Below are 21,695 nucleotides of genomic sequence, written 5' to 3'. Positions count from 1 at the left end.
GCTTTGAGTCTACTGACTTAATGGTCAGTGTATTTTTTTTCCTTAAACATGAATAAAACACGTATCCTGTCTCGTGATTAGCTGTTCATAGTGATTGACAGCGTTTAGACCAATCAAAGACCGATGTAAGACTCTAAGACGCCACAGCGGGAACTACTACCCAATGGCAGAGTAAAAGAGGCGTAACTTTCCCTATTTATTGTACTATCCAGGAGGAGTCGGATCTCGCCTGACGCAGATTTCTGCTCTGCGGTTGTTTTACGAGGAGTCTTCAAGGATAAACCTCCAAGATGTCAAAAGACGTGAGTTTAATGCATTCTTCCACCCGTTATAACTCAGGAATTATTTTTTTAGCCTTTAGATGAGTCTTAAGTTTCAATTCGATGGCTGGGTTTGGGTTGCAAACATAGCGTCTGCTACCGTTTTCCTCCATAGTAGAGCCGCCATTTTATAGCATCTGGGCCTCGTGCTCTTTTGTTCGTCACTCCAGCTTCTTACGGTACTTAAATTTATGTTCATAATTAACGTAACTATCAAATTTGTTTAAGAAGTAATGAAACAACACACCGATAGGGTTTACGTGTAATGACTGCGTTCAATTAGCATTTAATGTAATTCACTGGTCGGCATGCTTTAATGGCGGCAGATTCCCCCTCCGATTTTAGCTGCTCAGTGAAGAGTGGGGGTTGGGAGTGAGCTGAAGGACACAAGCGTTGTTTATACCGATTAATAACATTTTGCATGATCGGCTATCGTTTTTTCTGCTTAAGGTCCCACGTGAGCCAGAGCAGCTCCGCAAGCTGTTCATTGGAGGCCTGAGCTTTGAGACGACAGATGAGAGCCTGCGGGCTCATTTTGAACAATGGGGCTCCCTTACAGACTGTGTGGTAAGTGTCTCTTTATGTTTCCCTTATTTAGAGAAAGCTACGTTTTAGTGAATAATAACTTCTACCTTTAGGTCATGAGAGACCCCAACAGCAAGAGGTCCAGGGGTTTTGGCTTTGTTACATATTCGTCAGTACAGGAAGTTGATGCTGCCATGGCTGCCCGTCCCCACAAAGTGGATGGAAGGGTCGTGGAGCCTAAGCGTGCAGTTTCTAGAGAGGTGTGTGTTGCACAAAATGCATTTCAAAACTTATTGTGGTCTATAAATGACTATGAAAATGATTTTTTATTATTATTATTTTTTCTCTTAAGGACTCAAACCGTCCAGGTGCTCATGTAACGGTGAAGAAAATCTTTGTGGGAGGCATCAAAGAAGACACAGAGGAGTCGCACCTTAGGGATTACTTCCAGCAGTTCGGCAAAATCGAGGTCATTGATATCATGACCGACCGCAACACTGGAAAGAAGAGGGGTTTCGCTTTTGTCACATTTGATGACCATGATTCAGTGGATAGGATTGTCAGTAAGTACATGTCTTCTTCATGTATTTATTTTTTATTTTTTGCAGTTTTATGTGGTTGTACTGAATTCTTTTCGTCTTCTATGTAGTTCAAAAATATCACACTATCAACTCACACAACTGCGAAGTGAGGAAAGCCCTCACCAAGCAGGAAATGCAGAGTGTTGGAATGGGAATGAGAGGAGGACGTAACAGCGGGGGGAGGCCATACGATTATGACAGAGGCTTCAACCAGGGTAGGGCTTGTAAGCAAGCAGTTGTGTTTGCTGTGACGGTAATTGCAACACACAACCTTAAATGCTGAATCGGCGTGGTTTTGCTTTTATTCTAGGAGGTAGGGGCAGATACGGAGATGGTCCAAATAACTGGAATGATGGTGGTAAGTATTTTATTTTTTTAAATGGATACTGGGTGTTTTTTAGATCACTGGCTAGTAAAACTGTTGTGTCGTAGGTTACGGAGGCGGTCCTGGTGGTCCTGGCGGCTATAACAACGGCGGCAACAGGGGTTATAACCAGGGCTATAACCAGGGTGGTGGTGGAGGTGGCGGCGGAGGAGGCTACGGTGGAAACAGTTATGACAGCAACGGTTATGGTAAATAGTCATGACTTTTGAATTGACCTTTTTACACTTATTTAGGCTTTAGCTTCTTTGACATGGATTTTCAATCTCAGGTAACTGTGGAGGAGGTGGCGGCGGCGGTGGGAGTAACTACAACAACATGGGCCATTACGACCCCCAGGCCTCTAACTTTGGCCCAATGAAGAACAACTTTGGCGGCGGCGGTGGCGGCGGCGGCAGGAGCTTTGGTAAGCCTCCAGAGATCCAGGATGCAGCTGGAAGGAGTTTAGCACAGGTACTACCGAGCTTCTGATTACCTTAATTTTTTTCTGCAGGTGGCTACGGAGGTGGCTCTAACAATCCCGGTGGCTATGGCCGCCCAGGACGATTCTAGAATAAGTGGTAAGCCTCTGTCCATGCATTTCAGTTTGTATTTTGTCAGAAAACCAGAGTTTGTCATTGCAGGAAATATTTGAGTAGAGATAACGTAAAGCAAATACACTCTGGACGTCAGGTCGTACAAAGTCAGTGCATAGTTAACAATGTTGTTCCATATTGTTCAACAGGACTGAGTACTTAGGAGAGGAGAGCAAGGAGAGGAGAGCAAGCGAAGTGACAGGGCAGCTGCAGGTTTACCTCCTAAATCTGCTCAGCCAAACAGTTGTGGCAGGTTACAGCTGCTACAAGAAGAGATGTACAGTAGATAAATCATGGAGGGCCTTCAATTAAACTTTTGTGTCTTCTGTTTTTTTCTTTCATCAAAATGTGTTTATAAAACATTCCAATGAGGGTTTTATGTTTATCTTTAAGTCTGGCTTTTATTTGTAACTGCATCAAATCAATCTGAAATAAAACACCTTTCAGTTTTTTTAAGTCTTGTTAGATTCTTTAGCGGTTCGGGTAAGGGAGGGTGCATTATTAGATGCAGAGTGGGGATGAGGACAATTCTGAATGTGAGGCATTTGGGAAGGGAGAAGATCGCTGTATCTACCATTGTGGTTGAGGAGTTGTGGACAGATGCTATCATCATAAAGAGGCCATCACTTGGTACAAACTCTGCCCTGATTTCAACAAAGATCATCTGGAGGATGCTAGCTTACGTGCAAAGTCTGAGGCTAGCCATGGGAGCAAGCTGAGGGAGAGAAGTAGCAAAGCCATCGCCAGGATCATTGAAGCAGGGGAGAGTGAGAACATAGTCCTGAGGCTAGCTGACAGCAGCTACCAAAGGGCTTAAGTGCTGACCGTAGGTAAGACCAGACTTCTCAACTACTGCTAGTAAATCTAACCTTTGACTCGTAGCTGGTAGTCAGTTATACAGCCAGCAATGGCGTAAACTTAAGTTCGTATTTGCTTCAGTGTTGATGGTAAAATTGACCTCTGTAATTGTGAATGGAGGTCAAATCTGTTGCATGCATTTATTTAAAAAAAAAGAAAGAAAATTGAAGCATTGCTTTTTTTAAACTTGTCATTTTTCTACTTTTTTCAGAAATCTTTGGTCCCTGAAATGCTGAAATGTGACTTCATTTCCATGACAATGACTCACAGGTACAAAGGAAGGCTTGTATTAACAATTGCTTTTTTATTATAACAAAATGACAAAACATTGTTTTGTTTCCCCCAACAGGTTAACTGGACAGTTGTGCAATGCAGAAGTGTTTTAACTTCATTGAAGAGTGGAGTGCAGATTTTTTTTTCTTCTCTTTTTTTACATCCCGTTTTTAAATAAACTTTTATACATTTTAAATGGTTTGGTTTCAATCATTTTTAAGGGGCAGAAAATGTTTACCGTTACATTTGGCAAGTTTTTACTCAAACTGTTGCAAAATTCACAAGCAAGTTGTTTAGTCCACTTGCTGGACTGAGATAGTTTAACACTGGTCTCTCTTATCCATTGAATGAGGTACCAAATAAATACTTCCATCAGGAGTTTGTTGTAAAGAATATTCATCTGTGGAGTAAGGCTGGCCATCTTCGTCTCGTAAATGAGAGAAAACTTCCCTGTAGAGGTCTGTGAGTCGGCACTTGATGAAAGTCAAGCTACGTTGGAACTCCAGCCGCTCCTGTGCCAGATGTTCTCTTTGGGCCTGCAGGTGGTTCAGCTCTCTCTCCAGGTGAACAATGCTCTCCAGCTTCCTCTTCCTGCAGTTCTGGGCCGCCACCTTGTTCTTTCCTCTGCGCCTAATGTCTCTGACCAGTGCGAGTTGAGTGTCTGTCAAAGTGTACTGTGTCAGGAGCTCATTGAAGTCATCCACAGGGAGATTGATGATCTTATCCAAGGGGAAGGGAATCTTCAGAGCCACAGCCTTGCGCTCATCTCTGCTCAGAGGAGCAGGTGTGGAGCTGCTGCCTTGTGACTTTGTGTGCATGCTGTATGAGCTCCCTCTGCTGGTCACTGTTGCATTGCCGTACAGGTCGGCGGCAACGTGCTGCTTCAGAGGTCGAGGATTCATAGAACAAGTTTGTGAGTGAGGGTAACTGGGTTGAGGTGAAAAGTAAGGTGCGTGTCCACCTGAGTGTAGATATGGGAGAGTTTGACTCTGATAGTCCATTGGATAATGTATGTGGCCTCTTCTTCCATGCTCAGTCATGCTTTCTGGTTCACAATCACTATATTGTGTTCCCATATCAACATTTTGGTAACCTGGTCCGCCCCCGGCAGGATTATCTGGAGAAGAAGTGACTGGGCTGGATCCCAGTGAGAGACCCGAATCTGATTCCAGATCATCCCCAGAGCGAACATGGGCGTTTTGCCCCAGCGTAGTCCACAGCATGTGTCGACTTAAACCCTGAGAGATGCTGGCGTTCGGCCTTATATGACCCTGAGCGGTACCTGCCATGTTTATAAGAGACGGCTGAGCCTGGGAGGTGATGGGAAGCATTCTGTGAGGCAGCTGTGAATCTGCATTTCCATACACCGCATCTGTGTTGTTGTTGAGACGATGGCAAGCAGGAACTTCTTCAGAGTAGCATCCCTCGTAAGTGTCAGCAGTGCTCAGCTCGCAGGCAGCAGCAGCAGCAGGAGGTTCTGAATGGGATTGAGTCATCCCAAACTCTCCAGCGGGGGCCATAGGCTGCATGGGTTGATAATGTGCAGCTTCATAGGAGTTTCCACTTTGGACTTCGAATTCCTGTAACAAAAGAGCAGAGTTATTAAAGGCAAGCAGAACTACGCAGTTTTCAGCCTCAGCTATACAATCCTGCCTGTTCTATAAAATAATGTTTTATTGTAGCTCATCAGCAAGATGATATAATGGTTTCACTTTGGAAATATGTCAAATTTTCACCTGTATAGATTATTTTACCATATGAAGCTCTATAGAAACATGTTAAAATAGGATTTTTGAAAATTGATAAACAGAAATTGAATATTTTCTGGAATTACTTAGTAGCATATTGGCCCTTTAAATTATGTTGTGATTTCAGATTACAACACATTTTGTTAAACAAGATAAATATCACCCAAGCAAATACCTAAAAGTTGCATCCCTCTCGAAATTTTAAATACGAGTTGGATTTTGTATTTTTTCTTTTTTTTTTTTCTTTTTTGAAGAAAGCTGCAGGATCACACCTCTAAACTATGTAGCTTCTTTCAAGTGACTCGGCTCTTTTTGGTTTGCTTTCCTCTCCGATGACTAACCGTTTCATCTAAAAGTTTTCATTTCTTGTAATTGGAGACCTTTATCGTAAACTTTATGGAGCATTTATAACTACTTTTGAAAATATCCTGATCTATATTATTATTATTATTATTATTGTTATTATTTTAATCACATAGGATTTTATTCATACAAATGCACCAAGCTTTATAAATCACATGTTTTTAATTAGGGATCAGATTTATAAAGTGTTTTAAACATTTGATAACAGGCATGACATTTATAACTTTAATCATAACTCAATGTCATTTTCAATAATTGAATTGTTGCCTTGCAGGAAAAAGGTCCTCTGTTTGAATCACGACCCGAGTCCATCCTAGATAAATTTTGTATGCTATCCACATGCATGTGTGGGTTCTCTGGCCTCTCCATGCCCCAGGAATATGCATCAAAAGTTAGCCTGTCCTCTGAAATGCCAGTAAGTATTAACATGTGTCTGCATTTACGGCTGTTTGTCTCTGTGATGAACTGGTCATTATCTGACATTATCCAGATTACACCTCGCCTTTCTACCACATGAAGGCAGGCACCAGTGCACTTTCTCACGCACATCACCTAACTTCATTAAATATTACTTCTTATTATGGTTTTAGCAAGCACTAAAAATATTTGCATTTAATATAATTCTTTGTGGCTTTAGCAGTGTTTTAGGCAGCTCATTTGGGGGGGAAAACTGTAGCAGTTGTCGCATTTAAAATGCACGCTGCAGGATTTAATTCGCTGGTTACTGTGATGCTTTGCAAATAGCATTTCTGCAAGCTACACTTCCCTTTTGATTTTGCGTATGTAACTGTATTTTGCGTTGATTTTTTTTTTAAAACACAATATAAAGCCTGACTGATTTTCTCAAAAAAATTTATATTTTGTAATAGTTGTTGACAAAGTTAAGTCATAATTTATTAATTTGTTGAGCAAATGTATATCATATTAGTTAAAACAAGCATATAAAAAGTGCATACCTTTAATTGATAATGGATATGTCAATGCTAAGGAAGGTATAAAAATGTAAGCAATTTAAGGCACAAAAACGACTAGTTTTTTGTTGGGTTTTTTTTTAATTGAATTTGACTTTGTACATGTGGAATAACGCTTTCTTCTGCACGCTCATTTTGTTCCGCTTCAACTACTAAATACTTCTTTAATCTTTCGAAGGCGGCACATTTGCTCACGGATCTGTAATATAGGTACTGATGTGAATTTTTATTTGTCGATAAGGAAAACATAACCATTTCACTTACATGTATTTAACACTTTGTTGTGCCCTGTTGTCGCAAAAGTAAAAAATAAAACGGTACAGCAAAAAAAAAAGAGAAGTAAATTTTTATATCACATGTTATTGGAGGGTAGAAAAATTGTCCTGTTTGTCTGTTATTATTAAAAGACTCCTAAAGAGCACAAATTATTTTTGGAGGTTTTCTTTACCTGGAGCTCAGTGATGGCCATCAACTCCTGCCAAGCCATGTCCATCTCCATGTCCTGTGGCGGTCCATGAGGCCTGACTCCATTAAAATTAGCAGGCATGGGCAGCCCCCCGCACAGCCTGCCTGGAGTAGCCACCACCTTATGTAGCGAAAGACAACATTTGTGATAATAAACAAAACACATTCTTGGAACTTTTTTCGGCTACGGCATACACCGAGTTGCCTGTTTCTCATCTCATCTCAGGACCTACCTCACAGGTTCTCCTCAATGGGAGAACATAGTTGGCCGTTGAGCACATTTAGAAGAGGCTTTCACTGGAAAAAGTCCACCTGGTGGAGACACATAACTGTTTGTTACAATGACCTGCTGTCCTCTCGCCACAAACTGCTAGGTGACAACACGCTGCTCCACGCACGTCTCAAAGAAATTACACATCTGGTAGCCTGTCAGTTGTAAATAAGAGGCTGTTTGGGTGTTGTGTAGGTTCTTTTGAAGCTTATAAAAGGTTAATTTTCAGTTGAGCTGACTCCTCCTATCAGCTGTTCCAGTGTGCAGCAATGCCAAGCCCTGATAACACAATCTGCGGAAAAACAGCGCGCTCTGAAAGACAGAGTAAGGACAGAAGGCCGGTTGGGAAATTTTGCTCTTGATTATTCCAAACTTTTCTCATTATTAAAGTTTAGCTGGACGCCATGGAAGGAGATCATCTGTAAATTGTCTTTCCAAGTTTGTCGGGAACAGCTGGCCACATCTACTTTACTGTTTGGGGGATTCCTTGTCTAAAAGATGTGACCAAAAAATAAATAAATAACTTATTTAACAGCAGCCCAAGGCTGTAAGGAGGACCGCTATGACTTGAACATCATTTTGAAGACATTGCTGTGTCATAAAAAAAATATATATCAAAAAGAGATAAAAAAAAAGAGTTGTATTACCATACTATACCATGCCACTGAAAAATTGCTTTCTAAAATATTTTCAAAAATGCATGTTTTTGAATTTTTATGCAACATTAAACAGTTTCTGTTCATATTTGGCATTACAGTAAAGAACAAACATAAAGAACAAAGGCACTTGTTATTGTGATTGAATAATTTATTGAGATAAGGTATATCTAAATTTGCATCTACAATTACAAATTATAAATCATTTAATATTTTCATTCTGTCCATTTTCATCCAAACATTTATTTATTTATTTATTTATACCATTAGTAGTTTCATTATGAAACAGACTATTTTATGTGCTTTATTGTAATAACTGTACAGATTGAAAAAAATTGAAAAAAAAGTATAAGTGGAGATTTCTTAAACATAAAAAGTCAAATTTCATTCATTCTAATTTTATTTTCTTATCACATTGTATTTTTGTTAACATGAATGTAGACACTCAGGTAAGCATATACGCACTTTTTAATATGCATCATAATTTATTTGAAGCATTCGTGTGTAAGTTATTCCACAATGTGTAATAACGTGAAGTATGACATTGTATCAAATATGTTGTACAGTAAAGGTTGCTGTATTTGTTACAAGTTTCCTGTTCTCTTTGGTTGTGGGATCAAAATGTACCTACTTAAAACAAGGACATTTTATTTAGCAAGTTTTATTTATTTAAACAGTTGAATTGAAGTTTTGTGCTCCTGCATTTGGTGTGAGGAGTACATAGTTATATCAAAGTTATGCAATAAGTTCAATACAACAGATTCTCCAGCCTAATCACAATATTTTATTTTTAATGTATACACACACACACACACACACACACACACACAGAAATGTAATATGTAAACATTTTTTAATTACATTTCTAGAGAACTTCAAAAATAAAAAATTTCTCTAAAAGCAGAAGGAAAACATAAATGAACGTACCTGAGCAACATCTTTATCATCTTCAGCAGGTGATGAGGAACAGCAAGGACACATATGTCAGTCCTGGAGGTGAGCACAAGAAAATTACTCAAAGCCTTTTTGATGATGGCAAGAGGTGTGACACTTGAGGCCTCTTTGCTCTATCTCTTCTCTTACTGTGAACTTCTCTGTTAGGCTGCACATTCAGCCACCAGCATAAAAGGGATGGCTCGATGCAGACAAACGCAATCTTCCTGTAAAGCACCCACACCAGCCCCCTTTTTTTTTCTCTCTCTCTTTTCTTTGCGCTCTTGTATCCTTAATAGCAAACTTGCGCCCCAACCTTCAAATTTCCCTTCTGCCCTCACAAGAAACCACAAACCAACAGTGTGGCACACACCACGGCAATTATTCTGTCAGTCCACAGGGAAGCAGGAAGATGTTTACAAATCTAAAAAAAAATAAATAAAATAAATAGAGCCTTTTTTTTTTTTTACTCTTAATTATGAAGCATACACCTAACCTGGTTAGATCAAAGATGTAAAACAGAATAAAAACAAGCTGCATTGATGTCTCTGTCCGGTCCAAAACTGCACGAGAACAATGTTCTCCCAAAAGTGAAAAGGTATGAGGAGTGTGATTTGGAGCACCTGGAGTCAGAGGCAGCATTGCAGTGAGGGCCCTGCTGGAGGCTTGGAGGCAGGATTGAGACTCAGTTTAGCGGAGCTGGAATGCACACCCCTCTGACAGGTAAGAAAGCCTGCATTGTTCCTTTATCTGGCAGAGCAACCGCCAAGGGAGATACAGGAGCAGGGGGAAGAATGAAGGGAAGCGTGTCTTACATAGCAAGTGACCATTGAAATCCCACACAAAAAAAATCCCCCTCATTGCCCAGATCTAAAACATTGTGAGGACTGAACTCACAAAGGCTTTTTTATGTTCTGTGTTACTGTCACGTTGCGCTGAACCTCACGCACAAATTACTGGCAAAAAAGTTCATGCTAAGTTATTTTTACATATTTTTTTTGTCTTTGATAACAGAAACACCTTGCCTCATGGTAACTCTGACTACTCTATGTTTATGACAGATCACATCAAGTTTTTTTATGTAAAACGGATGAATGATTGCATTAAAACACTTTATCATTGTAAAAAAAAAATCATAATTTATTCACTTTTCTCCATAATATACTCTGAGATCTTGTGCTAAATTAAACAATGCGCTCTCATAATAACATTAACAAAAGCTATATGCTCTTTTACTTCCGCTAAAAAACAAAAATAAATACATTGTTAAAAGAAAAAAAAACTCTGTTACTATCAACAATCTAAGATATGTGTTAAAGAAAAAAATAGTTCCTATTTTTCAGATGAAAAACAAAGTGAAGATTCACTACTGATGCAGGCCACTTAGCATAAATGCACAAGGGGAAAAAATGTACATCACATGCATTTAATTTTTAACAACTTTATTTTTGTGGGTTTGGAAATCCCACTTATTTCCACAAACAGGCATTTGAATTACTGTTGCAAAGAAAAACCTGGAGAATAAGTACATAAAGGATATGTCTGGATAAATGCTGAGTAGCTCGAAAATAAAAAGTTAACACTCTCAGTAAAGCATGATGTATTTAATGTCACGAGATCATGACATCCCACTGAAAGCACAAACCTTTTACTGACATTGTTTTCAGTTGGGGGAGGAAAAGTAGGTGGCTGACAAAGTCAAGAAAGGTGAACATCTACCAGGAATCCAGGAAGGGACTTCCCAACTCAAGTTCCTAGCACCCAGCCCCTGACTCAACCAATGCCACAGCATGCCCTGTTATTACAGCAACCGCAGCGGTTAGAAATCTGGACAGAGTTCCCAGGTCAACGCCCACATTCCCAGTTTGTGTTTGTTTGCTCCAATTAGTCTTTGACATCTTTGCCTTACAGTCTGCCTGGAGCTCACAGGCCCCTTCACAGTTTACTTCTCGAGCTTCTCACGGCTTCACAGACTACTTCACCTTCGAAAACACAGCAGGAAGAGTAGTTGGTAGCTGACCACAGTTGAGTAAACTCGGGATTTATTTCTCCTAATGTCCCTGAAGCCAAAGGCTAAAAATAGCAGCTTGCGTTTTTGTTCGTCTAGTCCACACATCATAGCACACTTTCATGGCTTTATATTTTACCGAAAACAATGAACGTGTAGCCTGTTGCACTTTGGAGAGTCTAGGAAAACTTTATCAGACACAAATGGAAAAAAACAACTCAGTATGCAGCAAAATGGGTTCATACAGAGGGTTGTGGTATCAAAATGGGAATGTTTTCAGAGTAAGCTTCTCGGAAGGAAGGGAATAAAAAGCAGAGATGGTAAATCATCTTCAACAAATAAAAGCCAGATTTTAGTTTGAAGATTAAAGAAAATTGTTTTCACTTAATTTTGAAATGCTAAATATTACCATGTTATAAAAACAAAATTAAGAAGATAATCCTAGAATAGATTAGAATCTTTTATTTGTGCCTCAGTGTGTCACTGTGTCTCAGCAGCTATGAGAGAGGCAAAACAGAATGCGTTAAACACACTAAAACAATGGTCATAGAAGCAGCATAAACAGGAACGATATTTACGGCTGTGCAGTAAAAGAATATAAATCGTAAACCGAAGTGAACTGCACCAGTTCTGTGCGAATTGTGTTTTTGTGTGATCTATTTGACTATAGACAGATATGTTCGATGCAAAGAATACAGGAAGAGAGCAAAGCAAAATTATGCAACTGAAACAGCACTGTTCAGTAAATGTGGTCGCATGAAGAAAACAATGGACTGAAATTTAATATTGATCTGTTGAACCTCCCTGAACCCCTGAATATTTTGTGTATATAATTTTTTGTATGGTTTTTTTTTATTTTTTTTATTTTATGTTACGTTTTTCTATGTAGCTTTAGCTACAACCTTAAATCTTAAGCTATTGATGCAAATGGCACAACATGAATTCAGGTTTTGCATTTTAGGTTGAACTGAACTAAATCGAATAGTTTTTTTTTTTGTCTTTGTCAGCATTTTTCCAAACACTGTTAAAATGCATTTTTAGAATACATTACAACTGAAATTTGACTATTTTTTTTTGTCTTCCCATGTTGTTAACTTTTCTATTATTATTAATTTCTATTAAATTGAGTCATATGTAACATATATTTTAATATTTAATTCTACCAGTTTGCATGTGGCTTGGTAAAAATAAATGTGTATAGAAAATTTCTTAAATTTTCATTTGAGGGTTTAAGAGAATCTTCATTATCTTTTATGTATGTGATGATTAAAGTTGGTAATGGGATTTTTTTTAAAAAGTGGAAATAGAAAAGGGACAGATGGACGAAGAGATGGATGTTTCATCCCATCGTTTATGGTTGTTTATTTGTTTTGTAGGAAGCCTCCTTGGCTGTGGAGACAAATAGCTGCTGCGAGGACTGACCTCTGATTACACAGATGTCCGGTTGAGTGCTTTTTAAACTGAAATATGTAACAATCTTTGACTACAGACCTTATGAAGACGTGTAAGAGAACATGAATTAATTTCAGTGAGATTAATTCCTCCGTCCTTCATCACTGAACTTCTCATGACGTTCGGAACGTTACTGTGGCCTGAATGTGAGAAAATGAGGAACCTGAACATGCAGCATCATTCTTCTGAATGTCTCAATAAAACCTGCGCTTATCTCGAGATGTCCAGATTATGATAAAGTTTTGCAACAGCGGCATTGCATTTCTGGATTATTTTCTGATAGCTTTCAGTTGGCTTTTCTGTGTAAATTTCTCTTTCATGCACTAATCACGTTAAAGCGACGGTTGTACGGTAAACAGACTTTCACGACAAAAACAAAACCTAGTTCATCCTTTGAGGCTGCATTGATACTTTTAAGTGCATATATGCATGAGCGTGAAGCATGCAAAAGCTGGTTGGTAATGCAGACAGAGAGGGAAGGCAGGGAAAGGAGGATGTTGGCTGGCGGAAGCTCTGCTTAATGCTGATAAAAGGAGCGCTTGGTTCTGAGGAAGGGAACTGCTAACTGCTGTGGTCGCTGGCATAGGCAGTGGAGAGGGAAACAGTCCGCACTTTATCACCACCTCACTTCTACTTATGTAATTAATTTGAATTGTTTAATACTTGTGAAAAACACCTCTAACATTTGACTAGAATAAAATGACCTGCAACAACTCTTATTTTTTTTTCCTCCAAACGTGCTGTGTAGGTGCATATTTTCCAAAAAAAATAAAAACTAATGGCTTATGTAGAAAAATAATATATCGTAACAAATCCCTTTGAATGATTTTTGTTGTAAGCCTTAATAATAATTAATATTCACCTCTCTGCAAAGTTAACAGTCATTATCTGGTGTTTGCATGTTTCATTATGTTGATTCATTGTTCAGGTTTTACTCATCGCCCACTCTACCTGTCATCGTTATCACTGTGGTATTGTGAACAATCACCTAGAAACTCCAATACATTTTTGATAAAAGAGAGGGCATGACACCCAAAGTTCTTTTAACCCTGAGCAAGTTAAAGGCAGCACGCTGTTTCCTCTCCACTCAGGGCAATTTTGAAATCTTAGCGGCTAAATTGTGTAAACATAGTGCCGTATTGCGACACTTCATGGTTCTTTACCACAACGCTGTTATAAGTAAGTGTCAAATAAGTTTATATCTCTTCATTGCACTTACTTCTCTAGATGATTAATTTAGATACACCGTTTTGTTTCCAGTAATATTCAAAACACTCGTCCAAAAGGAGCGAACTGTAAGGCCAAACAATGATGTCATTTATGGACTAAGACAGAGGGAAATCCCCATCAGCCAGCCTTTTCCAAACGTTTCCCAGAAGTGGGAAGTAAGATAATTGGAGTTGGTTAAATGTGGGAGGATCCAGAAAAAAAAGATGCTGATGAGCATCAGAAAACTGAAAAACTGAAAAAAGCCCAGCAAATTGAGTGATTTCTGGTTGCTACGATGCTTTACAAATAACTTTGTTGTGTGACACAGAGCTGAGTGTTCGCTGTAGTTGAAATGAGGTTTGAGAATATAAAATACATCTCTTGGTAAACATGTGTAAAACAATTTAATCTGTCTATGATATGCCACTCATATAAAATAAATATTTGAACAAATATTTTGCTAATCAATTTGATAATTATTTACACTGCAATAATCAATTTGAGGAATATTGCCCCAGATTTGGAAGTCATTATAACACAAAAACTGCATTGATGAAAGCTACCAAATATGTTTTCATTAACTCAGGTGTTGGATTTTTGTCTACACTCATTAGGTTTTTCAAGTTTACCTTAGCAATGTGTTGAATTTCACTTTGCCTTCAGAACTGCCTCAATTATTTGCTTTCATATGCTTAGCAAGACATCAAAAACCTTCGTCAGAGAATTTTGTTCCATATTGACATGCTAAGATCGGGCAGCTGCAGCAGATTTGCTGGCAGCAACATTGGTGTGAAGTGTCACCTTTCACCTCATCCATAGTTTAATATCTGATGATTGTGCAAATCATTGGAGCACAATGAAATAACATTCAAAAAACCATCTTGAGAAGATTTGAGGTTTGTAACATAGTGCATTATCCTGTTGGAAGCAATCATCAGAAGACACATACACCGTGGTCATAAAGAAATGGACATGCTCAGTAATACTAGTCAGGATGTTGTCTCTAAATAATAAGATACCCCAGATGTGGGCTGTTAGATCTCACTGTTACATTAGATGCAATCATAAGTGACAGAACCAGAGTGAACACTGAGAAAAATGTAAGCTGATGGAGGCAGTGTGATTTTTTTTTTTGGGGGGGGCAATGTTCTTGCTAAGAAATATTGACTCCTGTGATTCATGTAGATGTTACTCTCTGACATTCTAAGCATTGTGGCATAGCAATATCTTTCAAGAAGACATTATCGGTTCCATCCTTTTCCAGAAAAAGTGGTTCAGGAATGGTTTGACAAGCACAAGAGCAAGTTTTAGGAGTTGACTTGGCCTCAAAATCCATCAGTTTCCATTACAAATAGAGCATCTGTGGATGTTCTGGTCAAACAGTCCAATTCATGAAGGCTTCATTTTTATGTTTAAGAAACTTATAGGAACTTCTGCTAATGTTTTGCTGCCAGATACCACACAGCACAGTTTCAAGTAGTAAATTAATAGGTCGGGAATGTTTTGACAGTTAAATGGGGAGCCATGGCAGAAAATCATAATGTTAGTCCGAAATTGCGTAGCTTGTGATTGTATTGTATTGTATTGTATTGTTTTGAATGACGTTATAGGACTGCACTGTATTGAACAGTAACAGTATATTAATTACTTTAAAGTATTGGACTTCTCATCTCATAATATATATTTTCTTTTTTACTGAAATGAATTTGTCTTAAAATCAGATTTGGAGCTCGGTAAGAACCTGTTCTTTGTAATAAAAAATTTTTTACAACATTGAAGGATAACTTGTAATATAAATTTGAGTTAGAATAAACTGAATAGAACTACATGTAAAGCTGGATTTTTGTTTGCGTTATTAATGGCGCGTTTTATTCGTAGTCTGACTGGGAAATTTCGACTTCCCAATCGGAAAAAATCAATTGAACTTGTTGTAACACTTACAGAATCAAAATGAAGTGGGGCTATGTATTTAAAGAAATATTAATTTATTAGAATATTAAAGCAATCATTAATGTTTCATCATAACTTTCCAATCAAACACAAAGCTTTAGTAGTCTTTAGCGGCTCTCACTCGCATGTGAAGTGATCTTTGCCCTATACGTACGCATAACGTAAGATGCTGCGTGGGCCAATAGGGAAGAGCCTCATTTTGGAGGTAGTAGGCTGGTGCTAGCCGGGTAGCTAGTTTGCTAACGAGAAAGAAGATGGATTCTCCAATACTGGTATTGTTACCGCTTATATTCTTTCGTCATGTTATACTGTTTTACGATAAATAACTAGCTTTAGCAATTATAAACAAAGAACTGTAGTTATAAACATGGTAAAATATCGGTATTATGCTCGTCAAGGAGCTAGATTGACAGGGAGCTAAGTCTTGGCTAACCAGTTGTTAGCTTCGTTTGTTGCTGATGTGGAAGTCCAGCGTCATTTTTACGACCTGTCTAGCATTTTAAACAGTTTAAAAATATTTTATGAACAATTTAAGATTATATTTGCGGCACTCATTTAATTTACACTCTCGTTCCTCTCCGGATATAGTTTTCGCTGTAGTGTCCTGAAATGTGACAGACATGTTTCTAATTCCTAAAATGATCGCTTAAAATAATGGGTTGTTGTTGGCGTCTCCACAGGAACCTTCCCTGCACACAGTCAAAGCTGTACTGATCCTGGACAACGATGGAGACAGGCTTTATGCCAAGGTAATAATTTTGTTTACTATGTAATGTGATTATATAATATTACCGAGATTTTATGCCTCTGAACTTCTCCTAGCATGTCATAATTAACAGTATCTAAAATAAGTTAATATATAATAATGGTGACGTACCTTTTTGTTTTTATCTTCATATATAAAAAGAAAATCACTAACAGTACATCAGCCACTTACAAGCTTTACAAGAATGCAAGTCATTTTAAGGGAAGCGGGTTCGATTCAATACAATTTTAGGTCTGTTGCATGCCTGCAGTAAATTTAACAGCCAAACTACAGATTTGTGCAGTTCAAAAATAATTTTACTGAATCCAAAATCAAATATTTAAAATTAAGCAACTTTGTCTATTCAGGACCAAGACCTGCTATGTTTTAGTTGATAATTTGCGTATAATTAGCTGTTGTTATATCATTTTTGTGTATATTTTAACACAGCTTTTTTTTTTTTTTTTTTTTTTTTTACACACAGTAGAAGCTTTTTTTATTACAAGAGCAAAGCTGTCTGTGTGTTCTAAAGAACAGATGTGATTAAACAAGACTTGAAACAGAACTAAACAATCTACAAGCTGCAAACAGTGCACAATAAACCTCCCAAATTGTGATGGCTGTAATTAGGTACTTTTTTTGACAATGGTTTGTGGAATATGAAAAGTAAAGCAAAACAACATTTGCTATGCTATTTTTATGTAACCAAAACAATATTCACCCTAAATGTCATTGAGCTGAAAACCCACACAGTTAATAATTATAAATATTATTGTATTGAATTTTTTTTTTGTAATTGACTGTCATTATAAAGAAACTTGTTGACTGAATCCTTTAACATATACGTGAGAAAATTTCTACATGGGTTTGATTTTTAGATTTTTGTTCAAAGTTGGGGGGGAAATAAAAATTACATGTCAAGCGACGTCAAAACAGCAACAGTAGCTGCTTATTTGTAATGTTCGTGAAGATATCTGGGTCTATGCCCTTGGTTTAAAATATGACCAGCCTGCTTATGGTTGCATTTAGATTCAGATAAATACACCATGCTGATCTGTTTACAGTATTATGACGACACATATCCGACAGTGAAGGAGCAGAAAGCTTTTGAGAAGAACATATTTAACAAGACTCACCGGACAGACAGTAAGCAATGTTTTCTGTATATAAAGACTCATTTATTATTACCTCATTTCACATCTTAAGAGCATTGTGATTATTATGGTGTTTGTTTATATTTCTTTTTCTTTTTGTTGTTGTTCTATCCTTTAAGGTGAGATAGCATTACTGGAGGGCCTGACTGTTGTGTACAAGAGCAATATCGACCTGTTCTTTTATGTGATTGGAAGCTCACATGAAAATGAGGTAAACTGAAGATTGTGTAGTGTACTATTTGGGATGTAAAACATCCATCTGAAATATCACTAAATTTCACACAAAATAATCAAGTTTTATTTATTTTATTTTATTTTTATTTTTTTTATTCAAAATGTTATTTGGTTTCATGGTAACATTTAATGGTTATTAATGTCCAATGACAAAGCTAAAATAATTCTAGGTTACCTTAAATGTCATCATGGTGTTACAACAATTTACGTAATACAGATATGTTACGGAGAAGCACGCGTTACACAATTTAACATGCTTAGCGAGTTGAGAAGTGGTTTTATTAATTTTGCCTTGACTGTGTCATTTATTTAAGAAAATATAACATTTGTGCTTTTAAACTTCAAGTCTCCATTACTTAGACACACATTGAAATATTATTTTAATTTCTAAAGCAAACAAAGTGTGAGTTTTAATATCTTCTTGTGTCTTCTCTTTACAGCTGATGCTTATGGCTGTTCTAAATTGCCTATTTGATTCCCTCAGTCAGATGTTGAGGTATTTTTTAAGCACAATATCAATTGACCATTTAAAGTAGTGTCTAGGAAAACTGTGGTTTGTATTTATACTTTTTTTTTTTCTGCAGAAAAAATGTCGAGAGGAGAGCTTTGTTGGAGAATATGGAGGGACTCTTCTTGGCTGTGGATGAAATCGTGGATGGAGGGTATGTACAAAATTTTACAGCATGAAACCTTCAACGGCAAGATTTTTTTTTTTTTTTCACTATCAGCTGGTATCTTTGCGTACTTAATAATTTATTGAACATTTTGTGTCTCCCACAGGGTGATCTTAGAGAGTGACCCACAGCAAGTTGTGCACCGTGTGGCTCTCAGAGTAAGCTCTGCTCACCACCTTTCCTTCCAGAAATATTCCACAGAGTTTGGTCGTCCTTTTGTGAACTGTGTATGTAATATTTTTCTTGTAGGGCGATGATGTACCTTTGACAGAGCAGACAGTCACCCAGGTATACAATATATCCTCACTTTTTTTCACTCTTTCCTAAGTTTGAAAGATTCGTTCGATTATAGATCTTTAAAAGTCACCATTCTACAATCTAGTATAAAGGCTGATGTTTTGCGTCATGTCCTCTTCTCCCGCTTTGTCACTTGCCTTCAGGCTGGTGTTTTTTTGTTGCCTTATATGCGCAATGGTGTGCATGATAACTAATTATTCAGTGGTAGAAGGTAGCCAGCGGTAGTTCCTGTCTTTTAGTTTCTATGCAGCTCTGTCTGTCTGTGGGTGTGAGCTCTTCTTGATTAATGTTGTCATTTAGGAGATCTGAGACCGGCCAACGCCATTCCTCCTATTGCAATGATTAATAGCTGTGTCCAGTCTCGATGCTTTATGGTTATGATTTGGCTTTCATTCAATCAATTAAGATGATTAATTAGGTCTTCATAATTCCTTTTCAATTATATCACTTAGTCATTTTTTTGTGGTATTACTTCATTTTTTATCATTACGCTAGGGTACATTAATTTTGTTTTTCTATTTTTTCTTCTTTTTTTAATTCACTTGAATGTTTGTTGCCATTGTGGTTTGACTAAAATTTTACTGTAGACGGTTAAAACTTGTTTTGTGTAATTAAAAGTATTTCTCTTTCGCAGGTGCTTCAGTCTGCCAAAGAACAGATCAAGTGGTCACTTCTCCGATAGTTGTCTTCACGCCAGCGTAACCAGTGAGCTGCTGCTCGGCACAGACCACATGGCACTGATCTCCTCACCTAGCCTACATTTGAGTCGAAGCTGTAGCAGTGCAAACGGCTGATCAAGTCACACTTTCGGACTTCTTCTTTCTGAAGTTTCCTTTTTTCATAAATTTTCTGTTGTCTTTTTGCTCTGTTTTTATTATCAAAGAGGCTAAAATGTGTACATTCCAGTAATGACTGGCCTGTTTTGTTGATTACTTTTACATTTTTTTTCTTCCAAATGTGATACACTGATAGACATCAAAACCTCTGAAACCATTCCATGTATCACTCTATCCTGACATATAATCCTTTGAACAGCATGCTGTCGTTCACAGATCATTGTAAAAACAATAAAGTTGTGTTAAATTTACATGTTAAATATTTGGAACCACTATTGCATTCATTATGTTTTATTTCCTAAATTGTTTAACATTTGTTACTTTTGTGTGCACTGAGGAAAACATAAAGCTTTATAGCTTTACATGGATTTAATGTTTTTTAAAATCATCCTCATCAGTTACTCTTTGTTCTTGTTTGCATAGCTTTACTTTAAGAAATAGGAAAGGAATTTTTATTAAAGTGAAAGTGTGCCATCTACCGGTAATAGGAAGGAATTACATAACGACAAGAACATATTTCTGGGGGAGGAATTTTATTCCTGCCACTAGAATCAAAACTTGATGTTGAATCTTGTAAAATGAAAAGTTGTATAAGGGAGATAAATACCTTATGCATGTTTATCTACTGATGTGCATCTTGGATGCCATGTACACCCAGCTGTCACACACTTGCTCCCTTCACTAAATAATTATGAAGGGGGGGAGTGAGCTGAAAGAAATGCAAGAAATAACAGACGTGACATCCATCTGATGTCTGATGCACAGTAGATTATTTGAAATTACCTTTCTGCCAGTTAATTCCAGATAAGAAAAGAAACGAGACTTAAAATTAGTAAGATTTTTACAAAAACAAATTGATTTCGAATGAACACTTCATGTGCAATCTCATGTCTATTCTCCTAAAGCACATAAATTGGTTTATAATGACATCCTTAGACATCCTTAAAAATACACAGAGGGTTTTAAAATGCTAACAAAATGTTTTCCATTTGAGTTTAAAGGCTTTTCACAATTACCTGTGTAATGGCATTTATTGGAGAAATTATGTTTTTGTAAAATGCCTCGAGAGATTTGTCGTGAATTGGCGATATATAAATAAACTGAGCTGAATTGAACTGAAAATAGAAAACATTACCCTGACCCATTAATCATATTATTTTGGCTTCGCTCCATTTTATCCTGACACATGCCCTAAATGAAGTGCTAGGATGATGCTACTTGCTAAGTGTTCAGTGGACAAAAGTAGTAAGAAAGAGGATGGTAATTATTATAAATGGTCCCCATTAATGCACCAGTTTACTGTTATCACGCCAGTTTGCTGGTATAATGAGAACAGCTTATGTCTCAGTGTGCGGCTTTAGTGCAAGACGTGGGGGCAGGAGGGGGGTTTGAAGGTTAAAAAGGACGAGGCCTGCTCGGGTAGGCAGCAGTAAATGTAATTAGATGAAATCCCAGGAAGAGCACAGCATGGAAGAGAGCGGGTTAAAACACAATCCTACCCGGGATGCTTCTCCAAGCTCTCACTTTTCATTGAGATGGGCCTGCAGCACAATCGGCATCTCAGTGACTTGCTGTCATCCTGTAATTACAGTTGCACCATCATAAAAAGCAGCCAGGTAATTTATTTTAATTATACAGGAATGAGTACAGCAGTTAGAAGCGTCATGGCCTGACATACTGTACATAACATGCAGTAAAATTGTCAGAGACGTGTGCGTTAGAGTCTCGTAATTGATCGATGCATACAGTGAAGGACTCGGTCCTTTCTCTTGTGCGAGTGTGTGTTTGTGGGGAGGGGGCGGTGGGACTTTGTAAATTAGTCAATAAATTCTCATCATCTGCAAGCTCACAGAGTCTTTATGCCAGAGTCAATGGGCCCCAGCACCCATCCAATAGTATGTCCAGGTAAACGGACACAAATAGGTAAACTATGCATGCATGGAAACGTACTTACAGCACCGTGCACAATATCACCCCTGGTAAAGATGAGCGCAAAGCCTTAAAATAAATGCAGGTTTTATTTATTTATATATAAAAGTTTTATTGCTCCTATGGTGTTGTTCATGGTGGCAGCACGTTGCAGCAGCTCTGTTATGTTCTGATTTACTCTTTTTGTTGATTTTTATTCATCATTTTCTGGGTTGCAGCATTGGATGTTTGGATAATTAATACCTTTGGTTTTGGATTTTGTGCAGATGGAAGGATTTTCACTCTT

At 37.7% G+C, this 21,695-nt stretch overlaps 3 protein-coding genes across 5 annotated transcripts; 2 read left to right on the top strand and 1 right to left on the bottom strand.

The window, feature by feature from the left end:
- The first annotated feature begins 193 nt into the window (after positions 1–193).
- hnrnpa1b (heterogeneous nuclear ribonucleoprotein A1b) lies at positions 194–3,604 on the top strand. 2 transcript variants are annotated; one of them, XR_476560.2, is made up of 11 exons: positions 194–302; positions 771–887; positions 959–1,105; positions 1,198–1,408; positions 1,495–1,641; positions 1,737–1,784; positions 1,859–1,999; positions 2,080–2,214; positions 2,302–2,368; positions 3,453–3,511; positions 3,591–3,604. XR_476560.2 is itself a non-coding variant. In XM_007556539.2 (10 exons), the coding sequence occupies exons 1-9, from the start codon at positions 291–293 to the stop codon at positions 2,358–2,360; spliced, it is 1,017 nt and encodes a 338-aa protein (XP_007556601.1). In that variant the 5' UTR covers positions 194–290; the 3' UTR covers positions 2,361–2,368; positions 2,533–2,839. The 2 variants fall into 2 exon arrangements, 1 of the variants encoding a protein (XP_007556601.1); XM_007556539.2 differs by lacking the exons at positions 3,453–3,511; positions 3,591–3,604 and adding an exon at positions 2,533–2,839.
- Positions 3,605–3,700: 96 nt separating this feature from the next.
- Positions 3,701–9,176, bottom strand: nfe2 (nuclear factor, erythroid 2). Of its 2 annotated transcripts, XM_007556541.2 has the most exons (4): positions 8,916–9,176; positions 7,295–7,373; positions 7,045–7,182; positions 3,701–5,094 (listed from the first exon to the last, which is right to left on the bottom strand). In XM_007556541.2, the coding sequence occupies exons 2-4, from the start codon at positions 7,340–7,342 to the stop codon at positions 3,835–3,837; spliced, it is 1,446 nt and encodes a 481-aa protein (XP_007556603.1). In that variant the 5' UTR covers positions 7,343–7,373; positions 8,916–9,176; the 3' UTR covers positions 3,701–3,834. The 2 variants fall into 2 exon arrangements, with proteins under 2 accessions (XP_007556603.1, XP_016529162.1); XM_016673676.1 differs by lacking the exon at positions 8,916–9,176 and having other exon boundaries at positions 7,295–7,744.
- A 6,528-nt stretch (positions 9,177–15,704) lies between these two features.
- On the top strand, positions 15,705–19,740 carry copz1 (COPI coat complex subunit zeta 1). The gene is made up of 9 exons (XM_007556538.2): positions 15,705–15,812; positions 16,221–16,289; positions 17,350–17,431; positions 17,559–17,650; positions 18,114–18,169; positions 18,258–18,335; positions 18,454–18,505; positions 18,597–18,635; positions 19,279–19,740. Exons 1-9 carry the CDS (start codon positions 15,795–15,797, stop codon positions 19,324–19,326), a joined length of 534 nt encoding a protein of 177 aa, XP_007556600.1. The 5' UTR covers positions 15,705–15,794; the 3' UTR covers positions 19,327–19,740.
- The last annotated feature ends 1,955 nt before the right edge of the window (positions 19,741–21,695 follow it).

Source organism: Poecilia formosa, unplaced genomic scaffold, assembly GCF_000485575.1.
Source record: "Poecilia formosa unplaced genomic scaffold, Poecilia_formosa-5.1.2 Scaffold80, whole genome shotgun sequence".
Taxonomy (NCBI): domain Eukaryota; kingdom Metazoa; phylum Chordata; class Actinopteri; order Cyprinodontiformes; family Poeciliidae; genus Poecilia; species Poecilia formosa.
Note: the sequence above shows the minus strand (reverse complement) of the source record. Positions and strands in the feature narration are given on the sequence as shown.

Excerpts from the sequence above, each read along its gene's own strand:
- hnrnpa1b (XM_007556539.2), top strand. Across the intron at positions 1,106-1,197 it reads AGCGTGCAGTTTCTAGAGAG|GACTCAAACCGTCCAGGTGC; the intron begins GTGTGTGTTGCA and ends TTTTCTCTTAAG. Across the intron at positions 2,000-2,079 it reads TTATGACAGCAACGGTTATG|GTAACTGTGGAGGAGGTGGC; the intron begins GTAAATAGTCAT and ends TTTCAATCTCAG.
- nfe2 (XM_007556541.2), bottom strand. The coding sequence starts at position 7,342 with ATGTGCTCAACGGCCAACTATGTTCTCCCATTGAGGAGAACCTGTGAG. Across the intron at positions 7,183-7,294 it reads CATTGAGGAGAACCTGTGAG|GTGGTGGCTACTCCAGGCAG; the intron begins GTAGGTCCTGAG and ends TCGCTACATAAG. Across the intron at positions 5,095-7,044 it reads TGGCCATCACTGAGCTCCAG|GAATTCGAAGTCCAAAGTGG; the intron begins GTAAAGAAAACC and ends CTTTTGTTACAG.
- copz1 (XM_007556538.2), top strand. Across the intron at positions 16,290-17,349 it reads GAGACAGGCTTTATGCCAAG|TATTATGACGACACATATCC; the intron begins GTAATAATTTTG and ends ATCTGTTTACAG. Across the intron at positions 18,506-18,596 it reads TGCACCGTGTGGCTCTCAGA|GGCGATGATGTACCTTTGAC; the intron begins GTAAGCTCTGCT and ends TTTTTCTTGTAG.